At 56.2% G+C, this 22,457-nt stretch overlaps 1 protein-coding gene across 2 annotated transcripts in view; it reads left to right on the top strand.

The window, feature by feature from the left end:
- Positions 1-21,521, top strand: part of LOC105700786 (fringe glycosyltransferase) — a 34,873-nt gene extending 13,352 nt beyond the window's left edge. Inside the window, exons 5-9 of one of the 2 annotated variants that reach the window (XM_012426945.1) lie at positions 4,727-4,886; positions 12,688-12,770; positions 18,777-18,942; positions 19,242-19,324; positions 20,092-21,521. In XM_012426945.1, coding sequence (XP_012282368.1) covers positions 4,727-4,886; positions 12,688-12,770; positions 18,777-18,942; positions 19,242-19,324; positions 20,092-20,149 — 550 coding nt within the window. In that variant the 3' untranslated portion in view covers positions 20,150-21,521. Of the gene's footprint in view, positions 1-4,726; positions 4,887-12,684; positions 12,771-18,776; positions 18,943-19,241; positions 19,325-20,091 lie in introns of both variants that reach the window. The other variant, XM_012426943.1, reaches the window with a different exon arrangement.
- The last annotated feature ends 936 nt before the right edge of the window (positions 21,522-22,457 follow it).

Raw genomic sequence — 22,457 nt, 5'->3', positions numbered from 1 at the left:
CGTTGGGCCCGATCGGGCTCGCCATGGGCCCGCCAGCCGATGGGCGGTCTAAACCTTTGCAGCGCCGACCATGGCGGGCACGATCGCGGCACGGTCCGTACACGTGCAGCCCTCAGGGGCTCCTGGATGCGAGGAAATTATTGATTATTAAACCAGGGCCGGGGCCCAACGCTCGGCCGGTCGCCGTCCGCGGAAACGGGGCCCGGACCAGTCTTCGATCTCCGTCAAGGAGGTCGCCGCCGAAAGCTCCCCTCGATACTGTTTTAATTGCGCGTACGCGTACGGAGAGACGGGATCGAACAAAGGGACCGGGAGGAGGAACGGGCCCCGGGCCATAAGGCCCACCAGTGGGTTATCTCGGGAGGCGCGGCGAGCATCTTTCCGTTGTATCGGCCCGGCCAATCAGAATGTAAACGCGCATAATGCCCCTGTATCGCCGGCGGAGATCCAACGGCATCCATCGGGCCCCTCTCCTCGACTTGGGCCCACGCGAGGGGCCCCAAACGTCGCCTCATCGCGCGGGCGATTAGATCGACGACCTCTCAGGGAGCGATCCACCGCAACCCTCGTCTTCCCCAACCCCTCTCGTAATCTTTTACAGGGAATTTCGTTGCACTTGTTCCTCTTTATCCCCCCTTTTGTCGTATAAATGGGCCCGTCAGCTGGGCCTCGTGATCCCCCCGTGGATCGCTCGAGTCAATCACTGCATAGGTTGCACGTTATAAGAGGAGGAGAGAGAAAGCCGGTTGTGGTAACTAAATGACGCCACCGCCAGGGGCGCTGTCGGCGGATTACCGCGGGGGGGAAAATGACCGCGCGGGGCCCGAAGGAGGGCTCCGGGGCCCGTCTCTGAAATAAAATCGTAATTACGCACCGAGCGAGGAAACACCGGTCCCGGGATCGGGGAGCGGGAACGTAAACGCAGGGGGGCCCCGTTAAATTGTCCGTGACGCCTAGGGAGTTGGGCCCCATAGCCGCGTAACTCCCATCCCTCGGATGCCGAGTCCCTTAATTACGGTTACGAGGTCGCTGTCTTTTTATCGCCGTGCATTCCGCGGCGGAAACCTCGCCGAGAGGTTGGGAAACGTCGGGGCCTTATCGGGGATTGGGAATTTTTGTCGGGGCCTTACGGGCCCAAATTAAAATCCTTTTCTAGGGATTTAAAAGCGACGACCGCCGGAAGTCTTTCTTCGTTCCCAACGGGCCCAATGGGCCCTGGGGGCTTCGCTCGAGCGGTCTCAGCGGCCCCGGGGCCGGCGAACGGAAACGAGAGAAAACTCCCGGGAGAAAAACCGACCCGCGGAGAAAACGTCGCCGAAGAACCGGGGGGGGGGGGGCATCGCCACCGGCGACATCTTGCGGGCGCGCCGATCGTCACCCGATCCGCGACCCGTAGGTGGCGCTGCTCGTCCAGGTGGAACCGGAAGCGTCGATTTATCGGCGGTAACTCGACGCGGACGAGCCGCAACCGGAGACAGCTCTTCCCCGAGGGTTGGGCCCTACCCGGGGCCCGTTTTGGGCTCGGCCGTCCGTAACGACGCCCCCCTTTTAAAAATACTCTCGGCCACTTTCACGCAAAGTAACCTCGCAGTCGTGATTTCTTACAAGCAACGAAACCCCGTATACGCAACGCAGAAAGCATAGACCCTGAACCTACACATAGAAAATCCGTGAAAACCTAACCTCGAGACCGAGACGTCCATTTTTTTTCTTTTCTTCTCCTCTTTCTCTCCCCTCCCACGACGGGTCTTATCCTGTTATCGCGCGAGTTAACCTCTCAGTCGCGCGGTTTCGCAATTATCCCGTTACCGAGGGCGGCGTGTCGGCGAGTGGCGCACGCGCGCACGCGATCGCACCTAACCTAGAAATAACGAGGCGTCGCGCGCCTTCTGGTTCGCCCACGCTCCCGGCGAGGTCGCCACGGTCGCCGGAGAGGAGTCGAGAGACGTCTCCACGCGAGCCCAGTCATCGGTCCGCTATTAACGTCAGCTCCTGGGGCCTTAGGGCCGAAATATCCCCCGGAACCCCCCGGATCCCCTCTACCTCCCTCGGAAAAAAAAAATCTCGCCGGCACCCCGTATCATAAAAAATATTAATACCGCGGAAGAATAGGAAAACTGGGATTTTCCACGGCAGTCGGCATGCCGTGGGGGGCGTTCTTCCTTTTTAACCCCTTCGCCTCTCCTGCGTTGATTCCCCGGATTTTCCGCACACGGGGGACCCTGCGAGGGTCTCGTTAAACGAGACTCGTTGCCCCGGCAAATCGGGATACGAAATCCCCCCCCTGATCGATCCTCCCCCCGGCGTGCAACAGGTGAGATTACTCGCGCACCGTGCAGGCATAATCGCCCCTTGTGCACGGCCGAGTGCCCCGGCTCTTTCTGCACGGCCGATCCCATCGAGACGAACTTCCGCGTGTAGCGGGAATTCCCGATAACGAAGGGGGAGAGAAAAAGAAGAAAAAAAATTAAAACCATTAAACGAGAGGACCGAGACACTTGGAGGAAGACGAAAGACCCGCGTAAGACTCGCTTATCGTTATCAGGGGCCCCAGGTGGGCCGCGGATCCGCCGGTAATTACGCTCGATCGGCGCCGATCGTCGATAATTATCGCGACCGTGGGCGCGATCGATCTGTCGTGATCGGTGCCGGTGATCGGTGCCGGTTCCCAACCGTGTATACACGCGTACCACGCCCACGGGCCCCGGCACACGCCAGCCCTTGACCCCTGTGAAAATAAAAAATGGGGGGCCCCCCTCTTCGAAAAGTCATCGAATTAAAGCGACTCTTTTAACTCGAGTAACGAGCTCGAGTAACAGGTGCCAAATTGCGGGAATCCTCGGAGTCCAAGAAGAGGCGAAGAGGGGGGCGGTGGGGGGTCTAAACCCCCCGGGCCCCTTGCAAGGATTCCGAGGAACATGCATGGAGAGATATCAGGGGAAGATAGGCTGCGATGTGCATATATACATATATACCCGGGGCCCGTGTTTATAGGACGTGGGTACACGGGGCCCCACATACGAGGGGGGCCCTCCGCCAATCAACGCTAAGGAGAGACACGGGGCCTTGCTAATTAAAATTCACCTTATTAACCGAAAGGCGGGTTCCCAAGAGACAAGCCGGGGTAAGGCAGTAAATCTACCCCCTCTGACCCCCCCTCACGGGCCCCGCGCGATCGCTTTTTAACGGCCCAGGGACCCGGGGCCCGCTGGGCGACACACGGCCCCCTGAATTATTCACAAGTGCCTCGGCTAATTGCTTCTTCTCCCAGAAATCGACCTTCCTCCTCGTGTCCCCCCTGTTCCCCCCTGCTCTTCCTTTCCTCCTTGATCCCGAAGGCCGATTACGTTATCAACGGGTCCAGGGGGAATGGACAGAATTTTAGATGCCATTGCACGTGGATCTCTGGGCGATGAAGGTGTTCTTTTTTTTTTTTTTTTCTCTCGATTCATCGAAACTCGGATAATTTCCTGATCGCTCCGGCATGGGCGATCCGTCTTTGGAGGTTATGTAGTGACTGGGGCATTCATTCGGGATTTTCATGGGAGGTTGCATTCGGCGCCGATTTCACGCCGACGCTGGTTCTATCCGTGATGTCATATCGTCATGGTTGCTGATTGCTGATCGCTGATCGCCCGGTCTGGGAATGCCCCCGAAAATCCATTCCCACAAGCCGGCCTGCCGCCCCCTCGAGGTAATGGGGGGCCTCGGTGGGACGCACCCCCTCGACGCGCAAATCCACTACCCTTGGTCGCGTGTCGGCTAGCCGGGGAGCCGCCTTTCCCACGAGCACTTTTTCCGTCCCGATGGCCAGAGGGTGACCACACGCGGACACGTGCACCTTCGTACGCGGGTGTACGTCCACTTTTCCGTGAAGACACGTGCACGCGAGCGGGCGTCCACGTGTGTGCCCAGACAATGGAATTGACGCCGACACGCGCGGGGATCCCCCTGAGGGGTGGCGACCCAGTGCATCGAATGCACTCGATGCACGCTTCCACGCGAGTCGACTTCTCGATTCCACGCCCCAGGTGCTTCCGGTTCCCCTCGAAATTAAGGCCGCCACGAGGGGCGGCTTAAGCTCGCCGGAGTGCACTCTCCCTTGGAGGCAACGAACCTTCCTCTCCCTAAGGAAAGGAGGGAAGAAAATCGCACGGGAAAGAGGGGGTGGAAAATCCAGGAATTTTATTGGGAGACCGAACTCGATTATTTTATTTATTTTTTTTTTTTTTTTTGATACTGCGTTTCAATCGCAATTCGGTGCATCCTCCAGGGAGGGACTCGGGACTTCTCCTCGTTGGGTATTTTTCCTCCTTCCTTTTCGCTGCGATTACCGGGACTCGACTCTCGTCGGGGCGGGGCCGGCCCGTTAACGACGCTTAGGAAGCACCGGCCACCCGCGGATGCGCCGAGGATGCACCCAGGATGCGCCGCGCGTTAATAGTGCACCGCGGCTGGCAGAACCGTTCCTCGCGCTGACTTCCTGCTCGGACCACCTCCTTTTCCCTCCCGTTCCCATCTGTTCCACGGACGCACCTGACCTGCAGTCGGGTTCCTGGGAAAATGCGGCAAGTGCGGAGAGCATGGAAAAGCCGGAAAACGCGGAAATTCGGAGCAACGAAGGGATTCATTTAATCCGTGACCGAGAATCTGACCCGGTTGCGTTGTTACTTTTCATGATCCCGAGTGACTGTCTGATGAGGTATTTTTCTTTCACTTTTTCCAGGTGGTTCTGCCACTTCGACGACGACAACTACGTGAACGTTCCCCGATTGCTGAGCCTCCTGGACGAATATAATCCTCGGGAGGATTGGTACCTCGGGAAGCCGTCGATCCCGGAGCCGATCGAGATCATGAGGCAGGGTCCGAAGTCGTCGAAACAACAGGTGAGTCGAGCCGTCCGTCAGGTGAGGGGCCGAGAAGAGGTGGAAGGAAGGGCGCTCGACGGCCTGGAAACGAGGAGGCTCCTGCTGCATAAACGGCGCATATATATCCAGGCGAAACGGCGGCCGACATTATGCGCAACGACCTTCGGAATATTTGTCCCCGTTAAGGAGCTCCGAACGCGGGAGCGCGCTAAAGCTCTCGTTACGCGTCCGCCCCGAGGGGCGGCCTTATCGAATTTATGCATCTGCAAAACAACCGGCGCACTTGCACGCGCCGACGAGCCCGGGGAACGAGGGCCCTGGAAAATGGTAACATCGCCGCCCCCCGGCCCCCCCTGTTTTAATGCCCCGCCATTACGCCGTAAGCCCCGTAACCGCGAGGCGCATCCGCGGCAGCCGCGCGCTCCGTGGGAGCTCCTCCGCTCCCTGTTCGCTTTTAACGCGGCCGCTCTTCGAGGTGCGGAAAAATCCCCCCTACGAAAGTTCCCCGTCGTAACCTTCCCGGCACTTTTCGTCCGAGGAGATTTCCCGTGGCGAGCGCCGGTCGGCCGGAAAATTGCGATTAATGGTGCGGCGCGCCGCGTCTTCTGGGTGGCGCTCCGAAGCCCCAGCTGGCTCGCGCTCGTCTCCGACCTAGCCGCTTCGAGATACCGGAACGCGTCCCTTACGAAAGTTCTCCGTCACGATGGGGGGAACAACTTTTGTCCGAAGGAGTTTTCGATAGCTGTCGATACGAGAGCCCTGGGGGCTCGAGTTCCGCGCGAGGCGGGAGAGGGGCCGTCTCGCGGAGCAGCGATTGGGACAAAAACCGATCCCGGTTCGGCCTCGGATCGGGCGAGCTCGCGGAATCATAAATCCGTCCGCTGGGCCGTTGCTACCGACATCCGTCGAGATATCATCGCGATTTAATCATCGGAGCAGCGGCGTCGGTCACAGCCGGGGAGCGCCGATCTTATCCCGGGGCCGTGCGCCATGTCGGCGGCCATTAATTCCGTCCAAGGAAAAAACGTCCGATCGGTTCTCCGGGTCCACGTCCAGGTCCTCTCCCCTTCGGCCCGATTTCCCCCTCGAATGTCGATCGGATCCTCGATCGAGTCCGGTGGAAATCGGACGTTCCCCTCTCAAAAACAAAAAAAAAAAAGAGTCCCCTGATAACGCCGGGGCAACTTCTTATCACTTACTCCTCCCTCTCTATCGGGCCCCACTCGACCCCCTATTTAATCCAATTACCCCGGAGCTGCAATTCCAGATCTCGAATACAGAACCGGTCGCACGGATATCAATCAGCCCGATCGATCGATAAGATCGCCATTGATAACGCCGCCATCGGAGACACCCAACACCTGTCTTGCCCAGATGGAAAGGGGAGGCGACCATCTCGGGAGGGGCACGAGTCGCTCGCGTGTCGGGGCCCTAGGTCCCCGGGGTAGGGGGCTAGGAGGGGGGCACAGGGCCCCCGGAACCCGGGGGGATAATTAGAACCGGCGGAATCGGTGTGTATCGTTGCGGGGCGATTTTTCCGAAGGCGTAATTGCAATGCCCCGCGTATTGCACCACGCCTCGGGTGAAAGGCCCCCCGCTCGCCTTCTCCTTCTCTGGGGGACGTGGGGGGAGCGTAACGGACGTGTACACGCCGAGGTATTCCGCGACGGTCATTTCGTACCTGCCGATCGCGTAACGCGATAACCCCTTCGGAGCCGACGAACCGTGAACCGGGAACCAGGAACTTATTACGCGGATCGACCGGCGAAAATATCGAATGGACGGTGACGGCTCTCCCGGCACCTCCTCCATTTCTCCTCGGTGTAAATGCCTTATCAAGCGAGCCGGCGCGGAGGGGAAGGGAAACGAAGATGGGCCATTAAAAGCGTTAGTCAAGGTGGGCCGAGGGCAGCGACTTCGCGCTCCCTCCTGGACCGAATCTTCCCCTAGTTGCCTTTCCCTAGTTGCATCGCGGACGGGGGATAACCCTTTGGTGGTGGCATTTATCATTCCCGAGGGAGACTCCCCAAATTTCGTGCTCAGTTTCACCTGATATCGAGCCACTGGTGGATCTTTTAGATCCGTCCATGTCCCATGTCCGTGTGCACTTGCGGATGTGCACCACGTGTGAGGCATTCCGTGTACTCTCCCTCTCTCTCTCTCTCTCTTCCGCTCTCCGCGTCTCCTTCTTACCCTCCATCACCTCCGGAGGGCCGTCATCGTCCCTAATCGCGACTTTCCGATTCTCGGCTCTCCACTCCGGGATTAATCGCCGACGTAAGTCACCGACCAATTGAAGACACCGTAAGTCGAGATTTGGCTCGACATCTAATCGGGCCAATTTTTTATTCCCTCATCCTTAACGTAATTTTCTTCTCCTTTCCTAAAAAGCATCCGATCTCGTCCTCGAAGCCCCGACTCGGTCCTACACGGCCGATAACCGATAATGGGTCCGCGCACGCGCGTTGATCGAACATGTCGATCAGTCCGACGATCGATTAACCCCAGCTCGCACTCTCTCTTTATTATATTCGATCGATTTGCGCCCTCCCCCCTTGCCCCCTTGCCCCCTGGCCGGTTCTGGTCCAGAGGGAGCCGAGTACTCGCTCGGTACTCGCTCTTCTCGTCTACCGAGTGCGTTCCTCGGTGCGTCTCTCTCCCTCTCATAGTAACCCGCCTCGGACCTCTCTCTCGCGCGGCTCGCAGGCGGGGCCCGAGAGTGGCCGAGAGCAGCGATGAGAAAAGACTCGTTTCGTGACCCGTGACGGCCTCCTCCGGCGCATCCCACTGCATCCTCCTGCATCCCACTGCATCCCGCCGCGCCGACCCCCCCCCCCCCTCTTCGGATGCACCCGCGATATATCCGCGATGGATATCCACCGGCTGTCCTCCGGAGGAGGCGCGCTCCGAGTAGGCTGCCTCCGTTACTCCGATATTACTGCAGCATCCGACCTTATCTCCGGAGGAGCATCTTCCTCGATGCACTCGCGGAAGAGAGTTCGACTCGCTCCGAGGCACTCTTCCCGAGGAGGGCGAAAAGTGCTCCAATTAATCCTTTCGTCTCGCCGGGGTCTTCTTTGAGTTTCATCTGGATCATCTCGAAGATGCGCTTCTTTATCGGGCGTGGGAGGAGGGGGAGAGGCTTAACGAGGGCGAGGTACGCGAGTGCACCTCGCCCTCGGTACTCCTGTTGCGCATAATCGTACACGTAGGCGCGGACGCGAGGAACGGCGTCGCGACGCCGAGTCTCGGCCCTCGGGATGCTGCGTCGCTCTCTTCGCTGCACCGACGAGGAGGGGGACGAGGTCGCCAAGATCGCCGAGAGATCGTTCCTAGAACACGGGATGAACACGCGAGCTGGATCCTATCGGATCTCGATCGGGAATCTGGACGCTACCACGCGCGTCTCTATCGATCTCCGGCCCCTGGAGATCGATCGACGGACGTCGGGTCTTTGATCCCTGGACCCCTTCCAAACCTGCACGTCCACCCGAGATGAACAGATCTCCCGATCGGCCCCACCCATTAGAACGGCACCCTGAGCCGATATCTCATGACGGAAGATGAAAGGAGAAAGAGAGAAGTAACCCATCATCCCGAAGATATGAACTCCTCTCCATGGACCAAGACCCTCGGCGTCCGGGAATTCCCTCGTCCCCCTCATACGAGGTGTGCCATAACCTCCAATTGGAGTCCACCAAGGTATCGTTTCCTTATAGTGGAAAAGAAGTTCCTAGTCGGACGTGACGCGACCAGGCCCTGTTGCATATCCGATCCCTAGTGGGTGGCTGGGTCCGTATATATTGGGACTAATGAACGGATCAGAGGGCCCGATATCGACCCTCCACGAGATATCGACCTCGAGCGGTACTCCCGGAGAAGTGGTGGTGCAAGAGCGCGGCAAAGTGCAGCAGGCGGCACCCACACCGACGGTTGCCACCCACGCCCACCCCAGGAGCACAGGGACGCGATGCATCGGCTCTATCCCTGTCTTGCACTTATCAGCGCCGCGGGATACGGGGGGCAGGAGGGGGGCGATGTACGTTCGATAAGCGCTTCGTTACGATTGGACCGTCGGGCAGACGCGGCTCTCTTATGCTCTCCCTCTGCATTCCTGCCGTCGATACGAAACGATCGCGCCAATTTATCATTCGTTACGGGCGGCCAGGCGAGCTTAGTGCCTCTTTAGCGCGCCCTGGAGGGCCCCGGGATGTGCAGCGCGCGAGGCCGCTGCCATAGGTCGGACCCTGGATATTCCCCGATTTTCGGGGCTCCTCCTTCGGGTCGCTTTTGCACACCTGGCAGGTGGGGGGCGCTGCCATAGGTCGGTAATTTTAATTATCGGGCGTATTTACGAGTCCGCTAATCGCGGCCGATCGGCTCGTCCCACGGGAGTCGGTAACGAAGGTGCCTTACCGATCGGCCGCCGAGATTGCTCGGTGGGCTCCCTGACTAATTACATTCCTAACCCGGGGGGTTGCGTAGGGACGGCCACGTTGTATCCAATTACGTATCTCCGATTGGCTCTCCCCGCCTGTCCCCCCCCCTCGTGCTCGCCGAGCCGAAAAATAAATCCAGCCTTTTGATTGGCCGCCGACCGGGCATTCGGGCCCAACCTTCGGTTATTAGGTCTCGAGGCGACCTCCGCTTCCTGCGGGACCCTCTTGCCCTTCCTCGAAGGACCCGACCGGTACGCGGATGCTGCCAGAGGGAATTAAATCCTTACCGATCGGTCCGAGGGTTTAACTAATGGCGCTTCGATCGATCTTCCGCCCTGGACGGGAACCGGTCGGCCTTAACGCGCTTCTTGGGACCAAGGAGTCGTCCTTACCGAGGGCGACCGGGAGGTTCTTTTAATTCATCTCGATCGGTTTCCGATATCGAGGCGACGGTATCCCTTGCACTTTCGAGGTTATGGTCTTTTCGGATTTTTACCGGGTCGCCGTCGGCGCAGGGCCGAAACAATGAGACTCGCGACCTCTACTTCTCGCGTCCCCTCGGGTCGCGGCTTCGTGACTTCGAGTACCTACACACCGTGTTGTGTTATTCAAATAAGCCGGCGTTCCCTTGCGAGCCCCCCTTCGGACCCCCGCCCTCGCCCCCGTTCCTTTGAGATACCATCGCGAATTTCGCTATCGAATGCGTATATCTAGTACGAGCCCGCCGGGCAGCCGCGAACCCTGCTCGAGCTCATCGCCCTTTATTAATACGTGAGAGGTGTATTCCAATGAGAATCTATCCACCGGATCTCTTTGGCTCCGACGAGCAGCCGTGCGCGGTCATTACCCGCTGCAAAGCCCCAGACGGTAAAACGCGAGAGGAGTGTTTGCTCCCCTCGAAAGTCTGGACTTTTCTACTCCTGAAGAGATGCTCGGGATCGAGACGAATCCAACGAGCCGTCGCGCGCCCATTTCCGTCGTGCCGATCTCGAGTTATCGCGATTTCAAGCAAAAATCACCGCGTGGCTCGGTCGGGCCCAATCGGCGCGGAAGTGGGCCAGCCGCGCCGGGCCCGACTGGCCCCGCCGGGTCGCGCCGCGGATTTTTCACGCGGATGCTCGTAACTCGCCAACGGATCGAGCTAGCGACTCGTGCAACGGCTCGTTGGATAGGTTGCAAAATATCCTACTCGAATAGTCGGAGAAACGACATCGAGATATTCTGCCTATCGGTAAAAGAAACATCGGATGGAACTTTAAATGCGCGTGTGCGCGTTAATTGCACCGGGATTCCACATCCGCGGGTTCTATCTCGCTATCAAGTGGGTCGGAGTTACATAACGATTATCGCGGAATGCTCTTAATGATAATAGCCGCGCGAGTTACGTGCACATCGGCGATATTATACAACCCGAGTCATGCGTCGCTGGATACTCGGACGCGGCGGGTTTTTTTTACCCAGCGGGAACTCGATCGCTCGCGTGCCAGGGTCTAGATGATATTAATACGAGTCCTACGAATCGTCGCGCGTGTATGTGCGACGCCCCGGTCGCGAGTTATTAGCTCTCGAAGTAAAAGACGGCGGCGCGCCACTCGATCGGGCCCAGAACTGGGTCGCGCAACAGGCCCACGCGCGGGGCCCAGCCGTCGGGCCCAGACTTCTCCGGCTTCAATCGGCGATAACTCTCGACTGGATCGTGCTAGAAACTCCAGCAAAAGCTCGTTGGACTCGTCTCGATTCCCTCCGTCCGGCTGTGCCGGCCAAATTGACCGGGGAAGAGATCGCGGCGATATCGGCCACTCCCCCGGGCACGCGATCGGAGGCGTTCCTTGCGCCTTGATTTGTGAAAGCACATCCGCGCCGGCAGGAATTTCAAGGTGCACTCGGCGTACACTAATCGCGAGTACCCCATCCTACTTCTACGGAGATTCTATCTCGATCGTCGCTACCATGTAGGTCAGTCTCATAACGATCGCGACCACGGTGCGCGTAACGGTAACGCGCACAGGTTATGTTCCGCGGTCGGCTTCGTCGGGTTTCTTACGGTCATGAACCACACCCTAGGCCAGAGGAACGACTCGTGTGCACCGCGGGCGACGCCATCGGCTATCCTAGAGAACCGGGATTAACCCGACCTGCTCTCTCGCAATCGGATCGGCCGATCGGTGGCCCTCGAGATGATCGATGCCCGATGCCGAAGTATCAACCTCTCCGACAAATTCCCTCACCGAATGACAAATCACTCCTCGGACGCGCATCGTCCGTACTAACGTCAGGGAATAAAAAAGACGCGTAAGGGCGAACTCGTTTATGGTCTCCAATTTTTCCTTTTGCACTCCACGTTCCCGGGTGTACCGTGTCACTCGTTGAGGCGCCGAGCTACTCCGGCTCTTTTTCCCCGCGTCGATCGCCCTGGAGGTGCTTATTAAGGCGCAATTATAAGGCCAACGAAGCCTCGGCCCATTTAACGGGCGGAGCCTCGTCACGTATCGCGTTTCCCCGCGGGATTGCACGGTGTAAATTGCACCGAGCAATTTCACATAGCGATCGCGTCGCCGCAATTGCGCGCCCCGTGACCGTCGGAATAATGCAGCCCGAATCGTGCTCGATTTACGTCGACGTAAAACCGTCTCGTTCCGGTTTTCGACGTCCAGGGCCGACGACTGCGGGGAACCCCATCCGATTATTTAGCCCCGATTTGGAGCCGGCCGCGTAATGCGCGCCTCCACCCGATTCACCCGCTGATGCAGATCTAAACCAGAGGTTTCAGGGTCAACGGTGCATCGTACGCAAAAATGTTTCCCACGAAAGTTGCGGAGAATGGTGTTAGGAAAAGGTTTTGACTCGGGGGTTTTTTCGATTTGTCTAGCAATATCGGGAGTTATCGAGCGATATCGAGCGGAAAACGGACAGAGGACGTCGGAGAGAGGGCCACCGGTTGGACCCCCCACTCGGCGATCCGATCGGGGATTTACGATCGGCCTTAATGATCCGACAAACGGGAGGATGTATCTGGCGCAGGGATCGATTAGAAATTATCGCATCGAAAATCGGCGATCCGCTCGAGCGGCGCCGATTAATCATCGGGGTCCCGTTCGCTGCGTCGACGTTCCTTAATTGTTTAACGCGACTCGCAATTTGCCACGGCCGATCCCTCGCAGGATCAAGATTTCCCATTCGCTGGAGATCTCGCCGATAGATCGAAACACCGGACGCGACGGCGAATAAGGACGTTAATTAAGCCGTTCCTCGAGGCTCCGATAATTCCAAGGGACTTATGCAATTTTGCACGTCGCTCCACTGTATCCCCGATATATAAAAAAAAAAATCCTCCTTCAATCTATAAATCATTCAACAATTATCCTCTCTTTTTCCAGCAGAAGGTGAAGTTCTGGTTCGCAACTGGCGGAGCGGGGTTCTGCATAAGTCGAGCACTGGCCCTGAAGATGATCCCTGTCGCCGGGTAAGTTACCTCTAATTATTATCCTGAGTCAATCTGTAATCACCAAAGATCAATCCCACCCCCATAAAAATACCGGAATCATCCGTTGATTGTTGTTAAATCTCAATTATTAATTCATTCGGAGCAAGGTCCAGATCGTCGTGTCGAGGTCTTTCGTTCTTTTGAGCAGGGGATCGAGAGATCATCCACCGTGGCGATCTTCGACCTCTCGATCCCGGGATTTCGATCGGACACGTCTCTTTTCGGATCTATCTCTTATCTATCCGACCTCGCGATCGTTCCAGTGACGTCACTGGTCCACGTGGGACCAGGAATCGCGATTGTTCGCGCGTGACACGCGCGAGGCTCTACGAACCGTGAAAACGCCCGTCAAAGGGATCGTCGGGATGAATCGAGACCGGGATTAAGGGGCCTCACCCCGAATCGACTCGTCACGGGCCCCGAGAGAGATTCCGCTGCGGAGAGAGAGAGAAAAAAAAAAAGGGAATCCAATTCGTGCCGCGCGGCAAAAAAACGCCTCTCGACAGCCGGGCTCCTTTCCCCGTCGCGGTTTCGTTACCGCGATGACTTTTATCGCCTCGGTTCCTCGACAGTTATTACCAATGGCGCTCGAGAAAGGAAAAAGGAACAGGGCAGGGTTTTAACACGGCCCCTCCTCACTTTTCCTCCGGATGAGGGACCGAAGCGCGGTGGGAGTCGAACGAATGGCGCGTAACAGGTGAAGATATACCGTGAAACGACACAATGCGTGCCCAAATTGCTACCCGCTATTTACACATCTTCATCCTCATTGAAAATCGAGTCGAAAAGTCCCGCGGGACTTTTTTCTACGATGCCTGGTTTACCTGTAATAATTTATTCAAGAATGGTCCTTCGGGCGCGACTCGACGATGATATCCTGGCTGGGGGGATTTTCAGAGAATTATTGCGGGCAAAGCATGCAACTTGGTGATAAGTTGTAAAGGACTTTTTTGCTTCATTTTCAACGAGGATAGTGGTAAATTATTGGGTGGACATTTTTTAAGCCCTGGAATCGGTCAGGATCTCATGGGCTGGTCAGGCGCGACGATCGAGGTGGTGCGCGGAATCGTCCTCGATCGCCGCTGGTCGTAAAACTTTTACGAGACGGCACAGCTCGCTCTCGGTAGCGTTCGCGAAGTGCTCCCCGCTCTCCTCGCCTCTCCTAAAGTGCCGTCGAGTGCGTAATTACGCTCCGGATGCGCCGTTTCCTATGGGCGCAATTATTGCGCCCGGCCGAGCAGCGTCTTTCGCGACGCGTTCTCACGTCGGCCCTGCGACCGGAGAGACCATTGTGTCGAGGCCGATGGACACGGCCCTGGAAACCAGAGCCATTCCACGGTTCCGCGATATAAAAGGACGAGTTTCCAAGAGATATGTCCTCCGAAAGTGGAGGAGATGGCGGGGACGTCGGCGTTGGACCGCAGGGGTGGATGAATCCGGGATAAAAAATCCACCGGAAGCCGCTCCAGGCGGAGGCTCCAGAGAAAGATATACCGATGTACCTAGGGAGAGAGAGGTCCTTACATGCCCGAAGGACTCGCGGTTCGCGCCCAGGGGAGGAGGGGATCCAAATTGTGGGTTTCCAGGACCGCGCTTCCGGCGGTGCCGGAAGTTCCTCCCGGACGGAACTTCGGGCTTCTCCAGGAACCCCTCGAAGGCACGGAAAGGAGCCGGGGAGAGACTCGGAAGTGCTTCGCGAACTCCCGGAGGGTCCTTCGGATCGCCTCGGGACGCCTCCAAGTTCCCCGCAGAGCCGCAACTTCCGCTCCGCAAAGGACCTCTTGATAATCCTCGCCTGCCGGGGGCGAAACTCGAGGAGGTCCTTCGACACCCGACTCGCTGGGGCACTTTTCCTCGCCCTGGTGGAATCGATCGGAACTCAAGAAACCGGAGTCGGACTCCGAGGTGGAGGCGCCGGTTCTCCAAAATGGCGGCGCCGAGCGGAGGACCGACGCCGACACAAAGGATCGCCGAACGCCTCCTCGTCCACCATCCGCCATGCATCCGCTTCCTTTATCTTCTCGCTTTGAACTTCCTCCCCCTTTTCCCCGCTCGGGGGCGCTAAACCCGCCTTTTAACGCGCGTAAAACTGCGTCGGCCATTTATCGCGTCTAAATCCCTCCTGGCGCACCTGCGGGGCGGCGGTCACGCTTCCTCGGGGGAGCCGAAGTGCACTTGGCGAGACTAATTTCCAGCTCGCGTGATGGCCCTTCCCCGTGAAGAGCCTGCGAGAGCCGCCTCGACTCTCCAATAAAGCTGGAAGGTGCCTCCACCGAGCAACTGTGAAATCCTGCCGAGTCCTGCCGACTCTCGGAATTGAATCCACGAGCCCGGCCCTCGTCCTGGAGATTATCCTGGAAAATTCACAAGTCCATCCAGAATATCCAGGAGGGTCCTGAGAATTTTTCCCGGGATTACTCTCGACGTTAAAGGCAAGTCCGATCGCAGGACTCGTGGGATCGTCCTTATCGCGAGGCCTCGTCCTCCCAGGACGCGAGGGTCCCGGTCCCCCTTTCCCACGTGAATCATTCCAGGATGGGCTCTCGTCCAAAGGAGCCGCGAATATCGGCCTCGTTAAAATTCCCCGGGTCGAAATTTCGAGGTTAAGTGGGGAAACCGGGCCGATCCTCCTTTTTCTCGGCTCGGCCCTTTCCCCAGGGAATTCCTGGGATGTCTCGTCGTTGGAGCACCTGCCGGGCCGGTGCTTGACCCGGTCCCGGATCGCCGAAAAAATCCGACTCTGCATCCGCGGGCCGGTCGATCCTGATTTAAAGATCGTTAATCCGTGGCCGGTGCCGGGAGTCCTCGGAATTCCTGATTCCACGGCTTCCTGAATTATTGTAATCGCTTGTAACGGCCCGATGAAAGGAATGCGCGGGGAAATGGAAAGAAAAAGAAAGAAAGGAGAGGGGAAAAGGTGACGATTGAGACGCTACGGCGATTAACGCCGCTCTCGCTCGTAATTCCTCCTTATCAGGCGGGGCCTTTCGGGGGCCTCAAAGGACGCCGCCAGAGGAGCGAACCTCTTCCTACGACCAGGACGAACGGCGACTGATTTCCAAACGAGTTCCCTACCGATCCAAGATCCCCCTGAGAAGACCATGGCGTAATCCCGGTCTCGGCCAATTAGGAGGAACCTCTCTCGAAGCCGCTCGGAATTATCCGGCCCACCTGGAGTAACGAGGGGGGCAGGTCCCACTTTATCGGATACCGAGGAATCTCACCTGTGGACCTGCGATCCCCGATCTTTCAAAATGCCTACGAGAGTACCTTTCTAAACCTCTTCGATCTTAAATTTGACAGATGCAGAGTCTACGATCCGGGGATCCGACATTCAGCCGGGTGATACCTGTCCCTTTACCTGTAATCAGCTGATCGATAAAGAGGCCCTCCTCCGACAAAGCCGGTCGAATCTCCGCGTCGGTCCCACGGGGAAAGGAAGGGCCCATTTCGGCGAGGATGAATCGGTCCCATCTCGAGGGGCCCGTCTCGGTCAGGACGAATCCGAGGAGGGGGACAAGGACGCCGGATCCTGCCCAAAGAAGGACCGACAGAGAGGGGGCGAAATTTCGATTTGCCGATCCGCGGGGAATTTTAACGAGGGCCCGCGTGCTCTCGCGGCCCCCACTCCGTGCCCTCGCCGAAAGGGGTGCCGACGGGCCCCCGGGGGGGACGGGGGCACCCACGGCCGTGATTTCGGACTAATCTTCCCAATTAAAAGCGACGCGGCGGGCCCAAAGCGGCGCCCCGGAATTGCGAATCCGCCCGATGGTATTCGCTAATGAGTCGGGACGACTCGGACCGATCGGAACCACAAACGTTAATCGAACGCCCGCGGACGGGCCGCGTTTTTTATCCCCTAATTGGGCCGGGAAAATCCGTCCCCCGGAATTCTGAGGGGGCTCCCCAGAGTGGAATTTACCGGGCCTTGTTAGGAGGACCAGAAATCCCCCCGATAAAATCCCTATCGATCTATTCGATTTGCGATCTCGTAAATGTCCCTCCAATTTTGACGTTTAATTTTTTTTTAAGCATTATTGGCCTCTTTACGCGGTTTCCACCCTCTGCGGGTGGCTCGTAATTCGCTGGAGAATTATCCGGCGATACCGATACCGATACCAATATCGATACAAAATACCTCGGGGCATTTATATAACCGTGTTCCCGATCGAAGTTCTCCATTTTCCCCTGCGTTCGCGTGCGTCCCTGAGTCTCTGCACGTACGCGTTACCGGCATTACCGACGTTACCTCTGTCGTTACATCTACTATAGTCCCCGCCACCATTTGCGGGCCTCGCAGCCGTACCTTCTCGTCCGATTAATCGACTCGTTAATGAAAACTCGTTAATTAGAACCGCGCAGACGCTGCCGCGCAGCTGGACGGCCTGTCTCCAAACAAACGAAATCGGCCTCTTAATTAAGGGCTCCATTCATTACCGGAACACGGATGTAAATTACCGGTTAATCGCATTAGAAAGAAACGGGGAGGGAAATAAATAATCGCCCCCCCGACGGCCGCTTCGTGGGAGTCTCCGGACTACGGTCGCGCGGAGCGTTCCCTGAGAGTCTCGTCTCGTCGAAAATTGGGATGCCACTCTCCCCGGTCGCTCTTTCCAAAGTCCAGGGGTAGCACCATCTCCAGGGTGATTTCTAGAGAGGGAAGATGGACGAAAAGGAGAGATGGAGGGGCTTCCTCAGGAGAACACAGGACCTTCGTCAATCGGTCCTCCGCGATCCTTTGCGCGATTCTTTCCGCTCTCTGAGTGGGACCTTGTCCCTCTAATTGGGTGGATTTATGTCCGCGTCTCTCCCAACTGGGCCCTGCGGTTTTTCGGCCCCCTTCCCGCCCCTGGGAATTCCTCCTCCCCCTGAATTCAGGGGGATCGGCTCGATCGGAAGTCTCCTCCGCGTTTCCTGGGAAACCCGACCGCCCTCCTTCCCGTGACTTCTCTTCCGATTTTCTTGACAGTTTTCAAAGACAACCGGGAACGGATAAAGAAATGAGCAAAGCGAGAAGACAGGGCGACGTCACGCGAGAGTAAAGCGATCCAGGGGGAGGGGAGGTGGAGAAAGGGGGACGAGGGACGCCCTACACGCAACGCGACATGCCGAACACGCATGTGCGATTAAGGCCGACCGGAAACAGGGCGAGTGCTTGTAGGGAAAAGGAGGAGCTCCTATAGACTTGGAAAAACGAGGAAAACCAATTCCGCCGATCAAGGTGTAGCCGATCGACACCTGCCCCGTATGCTTTCTCGAGATTCGCGGATATCTGGACGCCTTAACGCCGGAAATGTCCTCGATTCCTGGGAAGTAAGGACTTCCTGTGGGACTCAGGTCTCCAGGACCTGCCAGGCACGAGCCTCGATGAGAAACCACTCGCTATCGTGTACCTCGGACCTGGTACGGTGTTATCGGACGCACTCTCGACTTTCGTCCGGCAACATTCCTGCGGGAACGGAGATTAGTCCTGGACGATGCACCTGCCGTGGACGGGCAGTCCTGAAACTGGTTGCAGAGGTGAATCAGGCTCCTGGGACTGGTCCCGGACGCCCGGCGTCGCCGCGTCTCCGGGAGCGGTTCCCGGTGGACTCGATTTCGACCCTCCACTCTCGGCATTAATTCCGGGCAAATCAATCAATCGGATGTATCGATCGACGGGCGCGAGATTAGATTCCGATGGATAAGACCCCCCGACGCGCCGGTTCCGACCGGAGTCCCCCGTTGGTCCCGGTCGGGACGTTCCGTTCCCGCTCGACGTTAATTCCCGGCTAAATCCAACAGGGAACGCATCGATTAAACCGACGTGCGATTGGAATTTGATTTTAGGATTTCCAACCTGCAGGGGATCCGAACATTTCCACCGAATGTACCCGATATATTGCGCGCGGGGATTATTTTCTACTCCCTTTACCCATTTCCCTCCGGTTTGGCAATCTCTCCCCGATAAGCGAATTATTTCCAATTTTCCTGCTTTAATTACAGGGGCGGAAAATTCATCACCGTCGGCAACAGGATCAGGCTGCCCGACGACGTGACCATGGGCTACATTGTCGAGCACTTGCTGAAGAAGCAACTAACCGTTGTCGAACAGTTCCACTCTCACCTGGAGCTGATGAGGTTCCTCAACAAGGACACCTTCCACGAGCAGGTAAGCTCCTTGTCCTAATAGCTTCCCAAGGACTTGGTCTCGACAGGACGAATCCTTGAAGGGGTTCTCGCGTTATCGGGTGCCCACTATCGGCAGCCAATGGCTCGTTATCATCGGTACCTCCTATCACCAGAGGATTGCGTGGTTTCGCGTTTCGTAAACTCCCTCCTCTAGAGGGGCCGAAGAAATACCTCTCTCTCGGCTTTCGGTTTATAGACCCGATCGCTTCGAGACCGATTACCTTATCACCGCCGAAGGCCTCTCGGATATCCCTTGCACGGTCTTCTTTTTGCTTCCAGGTCTCGTTCAGCTACAAAGCCTGCCAGGGCGATTGGAACGTCGTCAAGATAGACGGCTTCGGGACGAAGGACGACCCTAGCAGGTGAACTTCCAGGAGACAATTTTCCCTCCATTCTCGTATTATCGGCGGAAAACGAAATTTCCCCGACATGGTCGTTTCGTTACACGGAGAAAAGAATAATAAAAAATTTTTCTCCACGGGGAAATTTCCCCGTTTTTATTTTTTTTTTTTTTTATAGAGGAACGGGTTGACCGCGGCTACGCGATATGTAAGACGCGTCGCGATATTTTTGCGCGGTTTCGAGGAGGGAAAAAGGCGGAAAGAGAAATATAAGAGGGACGCGAGTCGACCCGAGAGTCACGTTCCGTAGGTAAAGTGGCTCTCTCTCTCTCTCTCCCTTTTTCTCGGTCTTTTTCGGCTCTTTGCTTTCTCACGAGTGCGTGATTCCCGCAAACCCCGGTCACCGTTGACGTCACTTCCCGCGGAATATGCCGGCTTCATTCCGCGGCGGAGGGGTCTCAATTATTTGTATAATTGCCGAGTATGTCGGGGGCTGCTCGCCGGGGAAGGAGATATCGCCGTAATAGAGAGGAATAATGGGTGGAGGTCCGACTTGATTTTGTAATTGACTTTGTGATTGCTACACCGCCGGGCTCGAATTGAATTCCGCGATTCCCTCCCCCTCCTCCGACGTTATGGGGAAATATTTATGGCGGACCGCCACCGGGTCGCGGGATATAATTGCCGGCTGTAATTGAACGGGCTTAATTGAAACTAGGAGAGATGATCGAGCCGGGCCGATAAGCCCGAGATAAGAGCCTGATTGTGATTTCCTCTTCTGATTTCAGATTCAGGTCGATACACTGCTACCTCTTCCCAAATGCCCCTCAATGTCCGCACAGATAGTGCTTATCGGCGCCGATTAGGCGATCGATATCGGAAATGGTCCGTCCCGATGCACCCCAGGATGCGACTCTGGATGCAGTCCTGGACACCTCGATTGCAGCTCAGGATGAATCGACGCGGCTGCGAGACTCGACTTCGGAATTCCGGCTCGAGCCCGAGAGCAGCTCGGATATCGATATCAGTTTCTTTCTTTTTTTTTTTTTTTCCCTCGTTTCTCTTCTTCCAAAAATATCCCGGCTCGAGGGAGAGCTCGAGCCTCTGAAAGCACTGCGCCCCTTTTTAATCCAATCCTCCCGAGACCCGAAAAGGAACTCAATGGCCGAGGAAGAGAGAGGAGGTTCGATTTTTCGAATTGCTATCGGAAGGTACATGTGATATGCTCTCGGTGCGCTCTGCCCGGTTGGCGAGGAAATGCCGGAAAATTCAATTTCCTTCCGGATTTCGCCCCGAGAGGGGAAATGCGTTATCCAGGGTAACCTCCAGGAGGGTACTCGAGGAAATCAATGCTTGCCCCTCGACGATCGGCGCTTCATTATTTTTTTTTTTATCCATCGTCCTGAAATATCCCCGACGAAGGATTTTCAACTAAATTTAGAGCGATTTCATCCGGAGGGCGCACTTTACTTTTGTACATATAATGTTATCTCTCGATTGATAACTCCCGACGCGAATTCCTGTTAAGTCGCGTTAAGTTAAACCTAGTCCCCGTAGAAAGACGCAGACGGATGTCCAATGTGATACGTGAGAATGGAAACCGCGGGAGGATGCGAGGAAAAGCAGCTCGGTTTTTTCTTTTCTTTTTTTTTTTTTATTATATGTATAGAGTATGACTTTTCACTTCGTCTGCACCGAGCGATGCATTTCCGGTGCGGCCTGCGTGTGAGTGCGAGAAAATGAGATTTCGCGTGCAATAGAAGAGATGGATTAACGCAACGTCGTTAACGTATGTAGATAAGAAATTGTAACGCGTCCAACGCGACCTGCCCTTCGCCGTCGAATTGTTCCGAGACAAATATTGTATTAACTTTCGCGAGGGAAAAGTGAAAATAAGAAAAAGGAGAAATTCTAACAATTAATTTCTACCGGTTGAAAACCGCAAAACGCATAGCTTACTTAATATAGGGTCTGGGTCTCGATGCCACATAGTGGTTTCCGGCTGCCAAAGGGCTGAACAAGTGACAATTACGTCTAACGAGAATTAAACAATTAAGGAACGTCTTGGAACAAAATTAACGAATGGAGAAAGAAGTGACCGAGTGATCAGGTCGACCTCGAGTTGGGCTACGAGCCCGGGAGTTGTAAAATAGAGAATTGTTTCTACATTGTACGATACTGTTTTATACATACATATGTATATGAAATATATGTAAATAAGGAGAACCTGTAAGAATGTACTATTTGTCCGTCACTCATTTTCGATGCAATCGGTTTACAATTAATTATTTGCGTTTTCGCGGAGCCCATCTCTTTCAAATGGAACATTGACCACTTACTTCAGGCGAAGCGCGCAGCGCCATCTGCTATCGCCTCCTGCAACTACGACAAGCCACGTCGGTAAAGTAGAAAAGTCTTCACGATCCATGCGAGGAACAATTAACGAGTTCTCCTTCGATCGCTCGGCCGACAAGCTCGACCCCTGCAACACCGATTTCTCCCTTTTATTAATTCATTTATCATCGGCTAACGACACCGGCTGTCCCGCCGCCCCTCGACAACAATTTCACGTCCAATCGTCCTCCACCCCTACGGCGATAATTGCACCCTCACCGAGAGGCGTCAACGCCTAACCATAAAAAAGAAGAAGAAGAAAAAAAAATACCCTCTCACCGTGATGGAGAAAAAATTGCTCATCCAACCAATATCAAGCCACAGAGACGTCCTTATGAAACCGAGACCTTGAATAAAATGTTTATTTATTTCCTCGGCATTTTTTATGTTCCTTAAAAATTACCTCCTGTCGATTTCACCCCTTTCTTGAAACTAAGGGGTTGGAGTATGACGATTATCCGGGGCTCTCGCACCGTCCTGGTTATCAGCGTTACGTTAACCGTACACATCCCTCCCTGAAATCCCGGGGGTGGAATTTCTCAAATTTACGCGGAGCCAGGGGGTGGGATGGGAGGCCGCGGAATTCCGAGCCCGCGGCCGCGTAAAGCATTCCGCGAGATCGGATCTGAAATTGCGACCTCCCTTGTATCGACGAAGGCACGTCACATCCGGGGGGGTTAACGGGTTATCGGGGCCACCCCCGGGCGTCCGATATCGAGATATAAAAGAAATCTTCGCGAGCGGAATTTTAACGGCCTAA

Source organism: Orussus abietinus, unplaced genomic scaffold (genome assembly GCF_000612105.2).
Source record: "Orussus abietinus isolate OABI.00-Male unplaced genomic scaffold, Oabi_2.0 scaffold9, whole genome shotgun sequence".
In the NCBI taxonomy this organism is placed as follows: domain Eukaryota; kingdom Metazoa; phylum Arthropoda; class Insecta; order Hymenoptera; family Orussidae; genus Orussus; species Orussus abietinus.
Note: the sequence above shows the minus strand (reverse complement) of the source record. Positions and strands in the feature narration are given on the sequence as shown.